Source organism: Misgurnus anguillicaudatus, chromosome 13 (assembly GCF_027580225.2).
Source record: "Misgurnus anguillicaudatus chromosome 13, ASM2758022v2, whole genome shotgun sequence".
In the NCBI taxonomy this organism is placed as follows: Eukaryota; Metazoa; Chordata; class Actinopteri; order Cypriniformes; family Cobitidae; genus Misgurnus; species Misgurnus anguillicaudatus.
The window spans coordinates 11937332-11949429 of record NC_073349.2 but is presented as its reverse complement, the minus strand read 5'-3'; the positions used below and the strand labels follow the sequence as shown (position 1 = coordinate 11949429).

Here is a 12098-nt window from a genome sequence, read left to right as displayed (position 1 = left end):
GGCTTTGTGTCAGTCATTCCAAAATTAAATCACAAGCACATAGGTTCTTATTTTGTGCAATGATTTATTTTTATAGTATTTAATTTTTTGGAACGGTGTCAAATGGTATTTTTACAATAAAATACAATGTCCAACAGAGTTTGCTTTGTAATTCGGCAAGAAAGTGATACTAATTACAATTTTAGTCTGAATATGTTGCATCTTTTGGAATAAAAACTACATTTATTGAAATCTCTCTGTTGCATTACTTTGAGCATGCGCATTAGCACAACTAATATTAGCGCCCTGAGTTTTGTGTGTGTGTGTATTTGGTGTTAATTGGAAAACAGACCTGCTTCTTTTTGGCTGAATAGTGAAAGTTTAAGAACAAAAGTGTAACTTATTTTTTATTATTATTTATTTTAATTTATTTTATTCAGTCTGGCATTACCAAAAAAATTTGAGAAACTGACTTAAATTTGAACACTTTTTTATTTTAATCTGGACGAAGCAAAGACGTTTTAAGGAACGTCATTCCACTCCACCACATTTGCAATGTCTCCGGCAGCTATTTCATACAAGACCAAATTCTATTTACTAGAATGAAGTCGGATTTGAACTCTTTAATGTATCAATAAATCAACATATTTTCAACCAACAATTAACTTGACATAACAGCACCGTTTTTGCTAAGCTCAAAATTCGCTAACAGGTGTTGCTCTAAGGTCACACATATGCAGGCTGCATACGTCATCAAGCCTGGTTTATTTAAGTTAACTGAGCATTACATTCGCAATTCATACGCATATTACAACAATTTACGATTAACTTGGAATAACAGTTAACTTTATAATTATTCATATTCTGAAATAAGGCTATCGTTATGACGTAACGTACAACAGCTCCTCTTTAACGATCAACGATTGGCTCCTTTAACTAGAAGGCGGGACTTCCGTTTCACGTTCACCCATTCATAGTAAAAGAAGTGGGGCACCTTGTATGATTATAATCTTTATACACGTTTTTATTTTATTTTTGTCTTTATTGAGTTTTATTGTGCTTCTTAGCTGTTTTTCTGTTTGTTATGAAATCAAAACAAACCAACTGCAGTTTGATTGATATAAATATATACACAATCTAAACGAGATTTTTGATAAATAAAAAGGAGTTATCTCGTTTTGGAACCAAACTCTTCATATCTACTTTTGTCAACATACAAACATAATGCAAAAAAATACACAAAAAACATACAAATTACACAATTATAAAGTTTTAAGTTCTTTTAAGTTACTGGAGTCAATGAGAGTGTCCAGGTAGGACTTAAGATCCTCACCAAAACAAAAAGACACGGTTTAGCATAAATTTACATTTGGGTAAAAAGGTTTATAATCTTTTGCTACATCACCCAGCAGCGCCATGAACGACATATTATTCAACCAATGAAATTCTGCATTGAGTCGCAAACGGACCAATAGAAACACAAATGGGAGGATCCAGGAAGTTATCCGCTACTTTTTCAGCAGTCACTCGCAGCTGTCCAGCTAAAGACCGTCAGGACACGTATTTACTCCAATAATCTGTGAAAGACGAAGCTTAATATACGGTAGGATGCATGTTTATGTCAATTTCAAATATATTTGATAAATAACAATATACTTAGTTCAAATATAGACCTGCACATAAATGCACAGTCATCGCAGAACTGTTTAAATGGCAGCTAATGCTAACGCACTGCAGAGTTTTTTTTTTTTTTTTTTAAGGCGAAGCGATAAAAATGAACAAACTTTCAGTCCGATTTTGACAGTGTGACAGTTGTAATGCTATGTTACACGATCACAATATGTGTTAGTTAAACTTTGTACAAATATACAAAAACGAAATGCTTTTAAAGCTAGCTGCTAACACTTACTGCTGTGTGCCCACCTTGAACTGTTCATCATATCTTCATATTGTTCGTTAGGATGACGAATAGCTTTCTTATATGTTTTTAAACATATATTGATTTAATCTTCTGTTTAAAGTTTAGGGCCACATGGTAAAAATGTTTTTCTTGACCTGTCAAAGCTTTGGTCTTAAGGCGTTTGCTTAAATTTTTAAAATAAGTTTACAGACAGACATTTTATTGTGCCAACATATTAGTTTCTTTTATAACGAAAAAGGACGTGTGTGTGTGTGTATATATATATATATTTTATATAAATATTTATTTTTATTTATTATTTTTATAATTAATTTATTTATCTATTTTTATATTTATTTTATTATTATTTATTGTATTTGTATTATCTGTTTTTTAAATGTTTATTTATTTTTATTTGTTTATTATTATTTTGAATAATTTTTTATTATTATTTAATTTTATTTATTGTAATTATATTATTTGTTATATAAATAATACATGTGTTATTATTATTTTTTATATTTATTTATTTATTATTTTTTAATATTTTTATTATTGTTTTATTTTTATTATTATTTATTTATATATTTTGTATATTTATTTATTTTATTTATTGTAATTATTTTATTTATTATTAATTAGAAAAAAATATTTCTGTTTATCTGTTTCTCCTGAACAGTGAAGATGTCATCCGGAGCTCTGTTTCCCAGTCTGGTCTCCGGCTCGCGCAGCTCATCCAGTAAATATCTGGTTGAGTTTCGTGCCGGTAAGATGACACTGAAGGGGAGCACCGTGACCCCAGATAAACGCAAGGGCACCGTCTACATCCAGCAGACAGATGACTCGCTTATCCACTTCTGCTGGAAGGACCGAACCAGCGGAAACGTGGAGGATGTGAGTGACGATGCAATGAGAGTCAAACCTGTTTTGATTGTTTGTGCAAAGTAAACGCATTCACATTTCACCATCTTGATATTTGCAGGATCTGATCATATTCCCAGATGACTGCGAGTTCAAGAGAGTAAACCAGTGTACCACAGGACGTGTGTATGTGCTTAAGTTTAAGGCTGGATCTAAAAGGCTGTTCTTTTGGATGCAGGTGAGCGCAAAATTGTACACTGTTGAGCTTCCGAGTCACTTTATGCATTGCTTTATGAAACCGTGTCTCTCGTTTGAAGGAACCCAAAACGGACAAAGATGAGGAATATTGTCGCAAAGTGAATGAGTACCTGAATAATCCGCCCATGCCCGGAGCTCTGGGTAGTGGTGGCGGTGGCAGCCATGAACTGTCTGGTGAGTTATTGAAGATGGCGATGCGATGTTATTGACATACGAAAATTAGCCAGTACTCATCTCTTTTTATTATTTCGCTGAGGAGAAGGTGGACTGCAAAGCCTTTTGGGTAATATGAGCCACAATCAACTCATGCAGCTGATTGGACCGACAGGACTGGGTGGGCTTGGTGAGTGATTCTTAAGATCCCATGTTATGATTTGAAAAAGGTGTACACCAAACGCTTTTGAACTTTATTTCACAAGTGTACAAAATACAATTTAATATAATATCAATTTAAAATTACTCATAAAAGCTTCACTATGTCAAATAAAGATATTGTGCACCTTTAAGATCATACACGTCCTTGTTAATGTGTGTTGTAGGAGGGCTCGGTGCTCTAGCTGGTCCAGGTCTGGCGAGTCTCTTAGGCAGCGGAGGCCCAGCTACCAGCAGCTCAACCTCAAGGTATGTTTTTCAATTGATTACCATATAATAGCACTATTTTGATGCGATTCTTGGATGACACCTGAAGATTTGTATTAACTCGACAGCTCCCGTAGCCAATCGGCTGCTGCCACTCCCTCCTCCGGATCTGCGGCTCGAGTCAGCTCCACTCAGGCCCCCACAACACCTGTTACTCCTGCTGCTACCTCCACCGGTTCACCCACCGTGACCCCCACCACCCCTGCAGCCCAGACTCCCTCCGTGCCTGCTGGTGCTCCCTCCAGCTCACAGCCTATTCAGCTGAGTGACCTCCAGAGCATTCTGGCCACCATGAATGTGCCTGCTGCAGCCGCTGAGGGTCAGGGAGGTGAGATATTGCTTTTTTTGGAAATCATGGAATGATGTTGGACAAAATCATTTTAGGAAAACACAAAAACCATAATTAAAGTTTCCTAAATGAGTGCTTGACCAAAAAATAATAATTTAACAACTGAAACAAGGCATGGTCTGCACACCATGGCTTCATAAATAGGAATTTATTAAAAGACCTTCACAAATAACTAATAATTCGAGGCACATCCATCTTAAATCAGTTTGTCATGTTTCTACAGTAGCCCTAAATGGACAAACTGCTTTATAGAGCGCATTTTGACACTACGTTGTCTTAGACACTGACATGTTTGTCCTGTGGCAGCTATTGTAGCTTCTCTATGCGTTTCGAAAGGGAGGGTGAGCTATCGACTGAGCCGTAGGTTGCACTTCACAGTTTCACCTCTAGATGCCGCTAAAAATCTACACGGTGGACCTTTAATAGTGCTAGTAAAATTGAAAATCGTCTGTTGTCCCGTGTCCATGTTCGCTCACTTCTCTGTCCTTCAATATCTTGTTTCTCTATAGTGGACTTGGCGAGCGTATTGACACCTGATGTCATGGCTCCTATTTTGGCCAATCCTGAAGTCCAGCAGAGACTTTTGCCTTACTTGCCGTCGGGAGAATCGCTGCCACAAAGTGCAGAAGAAATCCAGAACACATTGACCTCTCCACAGTTTCAACAGGTCACAAACACACACACATGCCTGAAATCAATCCTTTGTGTATACAGTAATCCATATGTTCCTCTTTTTAAAAAAACCTGTCGTGTGTTTGTGTGGGTGTGTGTGCAGGCGATGAGTATGTTCAGCAGCGCACTGGCCTCTGGTCAGCTCGGCCCTCTCATGAATCAGTTCGGCCTGCCGTCTGAAGCCGTTGACGCTGCTAATAAAGGAGGTAAACTTGCAGACTCGACTAGTTGACATTAGGGCTGCAACTAACGATTATTTTCATAATCGATTAATTTGGCGATTTTTGGTTGTTGTTTTTCTCGATTAATTGACTCATCTGATAAAAAACCTATATATTTATTCAATTAGAAATTTTTTACCTATAGCTAAATAAAGGGGGTCACACCGGACGCGCAGCTCAGCGCACACGTTCTAAAAAAATCGAAAACATTGTTTTCTATGAGTATACATGCACACAACGTCCGCGGCGCCAAGCTATGACTCAGGAAGTTGCTCTAATCCGTGTCGCACCACTCACATAGTTTAACATTAAATAACATGATATTTGTCCCAAATAATTAACAATTAACATTGGCTGCTAACGTATATTTTGCGTTTTGAAGTAGACGCTAACTGCCTAAGCTCATGCTATTTAATGTGCACTTCCGGTGTACGATACCTCCGAGTTGAGCTGAGCTGCGCGTCTGGTGTTTCATGCACAGCTTGTGCGTGTATTACGGCATTTGGTCAGTAGAAAGTCTTATCAATCTAAAATCATTATGAGTCGGAGTCGTTTATAATGTGCATTTAAAAAAGCAACACTCGTTAAGCAAAATCATTCAAAATATTCTTTATTATCATGAAAATACCTGAAACAATTTGAAGAACAGCGATATAAATATTCCTGGAGACATTTCCTGGAATAGCGTTGGCTAATCCCTGGCTTTTGGATGTGCCGGGATTTCACGGTAATTCATTCAAATTCATTCATTGAGAAAACGTGCCTTTGCACGGTTAATCGTTACACCCCCATTATTGAGTCTTCAGGAATATGCTGGCACAAATGAATAAAGTCATTTTAATCTTCAACTTTAAACCTTGATGAGTATTAACATGATTCGTTATTCACAAAATAAATAAGCCATATGATATGAAAGTAATAGCCTACATTGTTGCGTTGTTACAGTAATAAAAACCTGGATTTCCCCCTTACTTAAAAACAGATGCTTAGTTTGTGGTTCATTACAATTTTTATGAAAACCCAACAACAATTAAACAAATACATACTCACTTTTATTAAAGGATGAAAATAAACCTTTATTAACCAGCGTTCGTTTGCACTTTTGCTTCTGTCATTGTCCTGTCAAGGTTGCTAGATCCGCGTAACAAAACCAACGGCTATTCAAAATTAATCCAAAAGCATCCCAATGACTATTCACCTTCCGATATGCTTTGAGCTCAAATAAAGATGCATAAAATGTTTAACTTATAATTTTACTTTAAAGTTTTATAAAAGATCATATAAAATAATGTAAAATAATTTTAACTTTGCTTGCTCAAAGTGACGGCAAAATCAAATGGAAAGACAAATGTGGAGGGTTGGGGGGTCAAATTGTCAAATATGTACTTAGGGAGGTCCAAGGAAAAAGGTAGGGAACCACTGCTATATAAAGTAATGTTATGGAGAGCAGCGTGTCACAGCAGACGATGTCAACTAGGCCTGTCACGATTATGAAAGTTGGCTAACGGTTAATTGCCTAATAAATTGTGACGATTAATTGCCTGTTTTATTGCTTTGAAATTTAATTCTCAGACATTTTTTTTGTTCATTAAATAATTTTTACACATTGTTGTGATTATTTTAATTAAATATTTTGCAAGGTTTACGTGGCAGTCAATATTAAATAAATGTATGTATTTTTTTAAAAAACTCAAAATTCTTCATAAGAAATAAACACAATAAAGTGTCTAAAAAATAAATAAAAATGCAATAAAAATAAACTGATTATACCAGAACAGGTCATATTAGTACTGAACCACATGTCTGTAGTGGCTGCAAAAAAAAAATCCTATAGTGTCCTTCACTTCCCTAAAATTGGAATTGCTCTTTTGGAAATGTATGTTTTACCTGGCAGTTCATACTGCTTATCAAAGTTTTGCAGCATTTCTTTAAATTAAGTTTTTTCCAATGCTGTATTGAATGGCTTGCAATTTATAGTTTCACACTGTCAGTTAAGGAGCGCCATCAGATACTGTCTCATTTATACAGGCCCTGCAGCTCCCTCTTGTGTTTTTTAAAGAGTCATTGCGGTGATCTGAAATCATCGTGATGAGACGATTATTTAATTATTGAGACAGCCCTAATGTCAACAACAAACATTTGTTTTTGTTTCTGGTGTTGTCATTGTAACTTGAATGTTTATGATGTCATTTCTTTTTATGTGTAGATGTGGAGGCTTTTGCTAAGGCCATGGAGGGCAGTGATACAAAGACGGATGATAACGGTGATTCTAAAGACAAGAAGGATGATGATGAGGATATGAGCTTGGATTAAAATGACCTTTCTCTGCAAAACAGATTTCCTCTTGCGCTCTCTCTCTGATATGAATCAGTAGTAACATTCTAGTCTGAGATGTATGCCTGTAATCACTGATCTAGTTAACTGTTTTGTATGTCTAAAAAGTCACGCTATTAAATAACTGACTGAGCCATTTCTGTCTGTGTGATGGTTAAAATCATGCAAATATGTTTTTGTAAGAAACAGTTTATTGTCAATACAGTAGCTATAGTGGAAGAGAATGAGAGAAAATATCAAATGAGTTTTAACTCCAGTGATTATTATTATTATTTTTATAATAAAATATAAAGGTGCCATACAGTAAATGAGGTATCTCAGAGTATCACATCCACAGTAAACTGAACTCCAGTGTTTTAAAAAGTACCATAAAACTCATTTCATGGTGAATGGTCACAGTTAATATCCAGATGAGCGAATTGATTCATGATTGTATCTAGGGAATGTATTTCAATCTGGCACAATATCGGTGTCTGTATTCATATGAAGCCCTGCTTTAAACAGATATATTTATCAGTGGCTTCTCTGCACTTATAGTGCTGGTTTGGAATAAAAACTTGCATACATGGGTGTCATGAAAATATAAATATCTTTAAAATAGTTTAAATTAAACTGTAACCCACCACCTTCTGATCTGATAGTGTCAGTGTGTTTTAATGGGTAATGTAGTTGTAGACTATGAGACGGGGCAGCCTTGAGTCCCCACGGCTCCGGACACTGAAAGAGGTTTTGAGAGCGTGATGTCCTTGTGATTCAATTTGACCTTCCTCACACATCCATGGAAAGACGAAAGATCCGACGGAAGACCCGGAACTTCGATTGTACCTGAACACACACAAAAAAAAAACATTAGAGCCACACTTGGGAAATAAAGATGATTGCTTTAACAGTGATGTGTTGTAAAGGTTTTAGGCCATAAAGTTCCAATGGACTAAGTTGCTTTAGATAAAATGCCAAATGGGTGATTCTCACAAAATTAGATTTATGAGGTGTCATGAAACATTTTGATAATAAAAGTAAATGCTATCAAAATATGCAGCATACAGTTATAAACATCTCTTCATGTACTATTTTGCACATGATTTCAAATGACATCATTCAAACCAATTTTGTTGTTTCTTCCACATTTAAGGGGAACATTTTCATTACCACAACATGTTCATGACTGGATTTGGGTTCTTTGACATGGAAGTATTTATAATAAAAAAAAAAAAAAATTAAACGCTTCAGTGCATATTATACTATAAACATTTAAAGAAACGTGTGATTTGGTGATCATTGGTAAATGTAGAGACAAAAATAAGGAATATAAATGTGTCCAAGACCAATTTTCTCATTCTCCGCAACAATTTTCAATCATTGTTAAAGCCCTCAATGAATAACAATATTTAAAAAAAATTGTTGGAATGGACATAATTGACTGTAACACTCAAGGTGGCTACCAGGTAAGCAGTTCTTATTTTTTCTCTCCAGATAAAAGTTAAAAATTTGTTTGTCACAGTACATAGACAACTTTTTACTTCTCATTACCGAAACACGAGTTTGTAAATGCATATATTTAATGTAATATCATGTTTTTATAATGATAACCTAAAAAAAATGTAATGTAAATAATTCTATAGGAAATATTTTTTAAATCCTCTAAAAATAATGGTTATAGTAAGTCCAGGGGCCTCATTTATAAAGCGTTTTTACGCACAGATTTGATCTAAGACCGTGCGTACGCTCAAATCCACTCAAACGCTCAGATTTATAAAACTTGTCTTTGACGTGGAAAAGTACTTACCTCCACGTCAGGTTCCGACTTGACGTACGTACGTTTCCTTGTGGCAATATTGCAGTATTGCAGGTAGGCATATTCGAAACTTTTTGTTTTGTTCCTTTTGTGGTCAACATGCAGAAACATTTTTTCATTTGTTTTGGAGTTGTCCTTATTAAAAAAAAAAATGGTTAGATTTGTGCTCTTTTGTTAGAATTCATATATTTTTCTTAAGACTTTGGAAAATATTTAATTAGTTTTTTTCTCTTATGATATCTTATTACATAAGAAATATTATTTGATTAATGTGTTACTTTTGTTTGCAACGTTTATTATAAATAAATGTAAATATGGTGATTATAAACCATTATTCCGTATTTTTCTATAGGCTACCTAAAATCTATTAATAATCTGATAAACAAGAAAGCTGCTAAGTGTATTAATGTATGTCAGCATTTCCATGTTTTAATTTAATTATTTTTCTCTTTCATCCCCTGGCTAATGTAAAAAAAGTGTTGAATATGTTTGATAAAAAATAAATAAATATTCGAAACTTTTACAGCGTCAACATCATCTGTATTAGAGCTTAGATCGGGCACAAAAAACCATAACCGAAGCTTCTGCACGTTGTGTCCGAGCCCGGCCCGACCGACACATTACCGACAATGTTTTAACAGTGCGCCGTGACGTTCTCAACTACAATTCAGAGTTTTTTGAATTACAGAAATCTGTTTAGAATTATCTTAATGAGCTAATGCAACAAGGACGAAGCATGTAAACTGCGCTGTTTGTTTATTCAGAATAACCTAAAAACATGCAACAATGATGCACACAGAAAATGAACAAACTGTGGAGAAGGCCTACTAGGCTACTCCAAAATAATTTAACCAGGTTTTAGAATATATTTAAAATATGTTGGCCTATTTTGATATTTTAAAATGTAGGCCTATTCTAATGCAAAAAAATGTGCCCAAGATATGTCCAGGAAACGATTTTCTAGTTCGTCATCTTTTCAAAAAATATTTAAAAATATAGCAAAATTGTTTTGCGGTGTTTAACGCACATGTACATGTTACAGAACATGTGCTTTATTGAATGAAAGTAAAACCGATCGAATTTAATGATTAAAACGACGTGAAAGGAACTAAACTGTAAAGCCTTGATCTACAATAAGGGACATGTGACATTTAAGAGTGGAGGGTATTTCAAAAATTAATATAAATTATTCCCATGCATTGATTTTAATGTTAATCATCTGTAAATCCAAATGAATCCATATGGAATATATTCCGACAGTTTAAGATAGGATCTTTGAATTTTAAAGTCGAAAATATCTTATTTTAACACCGCCGCGCAGGATGCATGGCAAACTGAAACAAAACTTTAAAGACACAAATATTACGTTTAGCCTACGTGTAAAACTATATTTAAATGAAACCCGTGAATTGAAAGATCCACTAATAATCGCCTTAACTTGAGTGATGTCAATAAAATTTCCATGTTAGAATTTAGAAATATTAAAAACTTAAGCAAACGACAACAAATATGTTTTCTTACCACTCGCCATTGTAGCAGTCATTGAATTTGGCCTTTGAAAATTTAATATTTATATGCTAATGAATTAAATTAGGGGCGTTTACAAGGCGGAGTTCTAAAAGCATTCAGCTGCGCACAATTTTAAGATCATTTGTGATTTATAAACCGCACATCTGGAAAAGAGGCGTACGCACGGTTTTTTGTGCGTACGCTCCTTTTCTCTGAATCACACTTACGATCATTTCAGAAATGGTCTTAGATGAAATTTAGGACATTTCCTACGTCGCACTTTTATAAATGAGGCCCCAGACCTTAATCTTATATGCGCAAAAACAAATCTGATGCTGGATTCCTTCTAAAATCTGGATTTTGTGAGAATCACCCAAATGTGAATGTAGCTTTAATGCTCTCTGACATCCGCTATTAATCAAATGAAATAAAGGAGTCTTACCTGGTACACCCCCGAGATAGACGGTCTCTTTGCCTCCATTAGATCGGTTTAGTTTGGGACCGACTCCATGTTCACTCGATGCATCCACATGCAACTGGATTACATTACTTTTCTTCACAACTAAAACAAAAAATATAAAAGTGAGACATTATACCAAAGCTGCACTAGTTTCATGTGTCAACTCATAGGCAGAGTTTTGTGGTTGTGCTTCGGGGGACCTACCGGCAAACAGTGTACAAATCCCCACCCACCCATCATCATCGTATTTGGCCACTACTGTACTCTACATCTCAGATTGCCTAATGCTTAATAAATTATAAAAGGTTTAATTTTTGGGTGAATTATATCTTTAAAGGGATAGTTCACCCAAACATGAAAATAATGTCATTAATTAATAACTCACCCTCATGTCGTTCCAAACTCGTAAGACCTCTGTTCATCTTCGGAACACAGTTTAAGATGTTTAAGATTTAGTCCGATAGCTTATTGACCCTCCAAAATCTGTGTACGGTACTGTCCATGTCCAAAAAGGTAATAAAAACATCATCAAAGTAGTCCATGTGACATCAGTGGGTTAGAATGTGTTGAAAATACATTTTGGTCCAAAAATAACAAAATTTATTCAGCATTGTCTTCTCTTCCGTGTCTCTTGTGAAGCACATGCGCGGGACTAAAGTCATGTGACTGCAGTGACGTGGCTGACGTGTTATCTGGTGCGCCCCAGATGTTGTTTTTTTTTTGTGCGCCCGGGCTTCATTTACAGTCTGAGGGAGACGCACGCTGTAAGTTTGAAAAAAAAACTTTGCAAACATGTCTGAGGATAACACGTCATCCACGTCACTGCAGTCACGTGACTCTAGTCGCGTTCACACGATCCACAACAGACGCGGAAGAGAAGACAATGCTGAATAAAGTTGTAATTTTTGTTACTTTTGGACCAAAATGTATTTTCGATGCTTCAACACATTCTAACTGACCCACTGATGTCACGTGGACTATTTTGATGATGTTTTTGTTGCCTTTCTGGACATGGACAGTGTACCGTGGATTTCCAGTGAAGGGTCAACAAGCTCTCTGCCTAAATTTAAAACATCTTAAACTTTGTTTCCGAAGATGAACGGAGGTCTTCCAAGTTTGGA

General features: G+C 35.4%; 2 protein-coding genes across 5 annotated transcripts in view; one reads left to right on the top strand and one right to left on the bottom strand.

Annotated features, from left to right (window-relative positions):
* The first annotated feature begins 1424 nt into the window (after window positions 1-1424).
* Window positions 1425-7351, top strand: adrm1 (ADRM1 26S proteasome ubiquitin receptor). 4 transcript variants are annotated; one of them, XM_055187577.2, is made up of 10 exons: window positions 1426-1582; window positions 2559-2773; window positions 2862-2978; window positions 3058-3172; window positions 3261-3341; window positions 3538-3619; window positions 3706-3965; window positions 4496-4653; window positions 4762-4864; window positions 7086-7351. In XM_055187577.2, exons 2-10 carry the CDS (start codon window positions 2564-2566, stop codon window positions 7190-7192), a joined length of 1233 nt encoding a protein of 410 aa, XP_055043552.1. In that variant the 5' UTR covers window positions 1426-1582; window positions 2559-2563; the 3' UTR covers window positions 7193-7351. The 4 variants fall into 4 exon arrangements, with proteins under 4 accessions (XP_073731135.1, XP_055043552.1, XP_055043551.1 ...); XM_055187576.2 differs by having other exon boundaries at window positions 3258-3341; XM_073875033.1 differs by having other exon boundaries at window positions 3255-3341.
* Window positions 7352-7384: 33 nt separating this feature from the next.
* lama5 (laminin, alpha 5) overlaps window positions 7385-12098 on the bottom strand; it is a 104852-nt gene continuing 100138 nt past the window's right edge. Inside the window, exons 78-79 of the mRNA XM_073875035.1 lie at window positions 10960-11079; window positions 7385-8038 (exon numbers count right to left, since the gene is read on the bottom strand). Coding sequence (XP_073731136.1) covers window positions 7890-8038; window positions 10960-11079 — 269 coding nt within the window. The 3' untranslated portion in view covers window positions 7385-7889. The remainder of the gene's footprint in view (window positions 8039-10959; window positions 11080-12098) is intronic.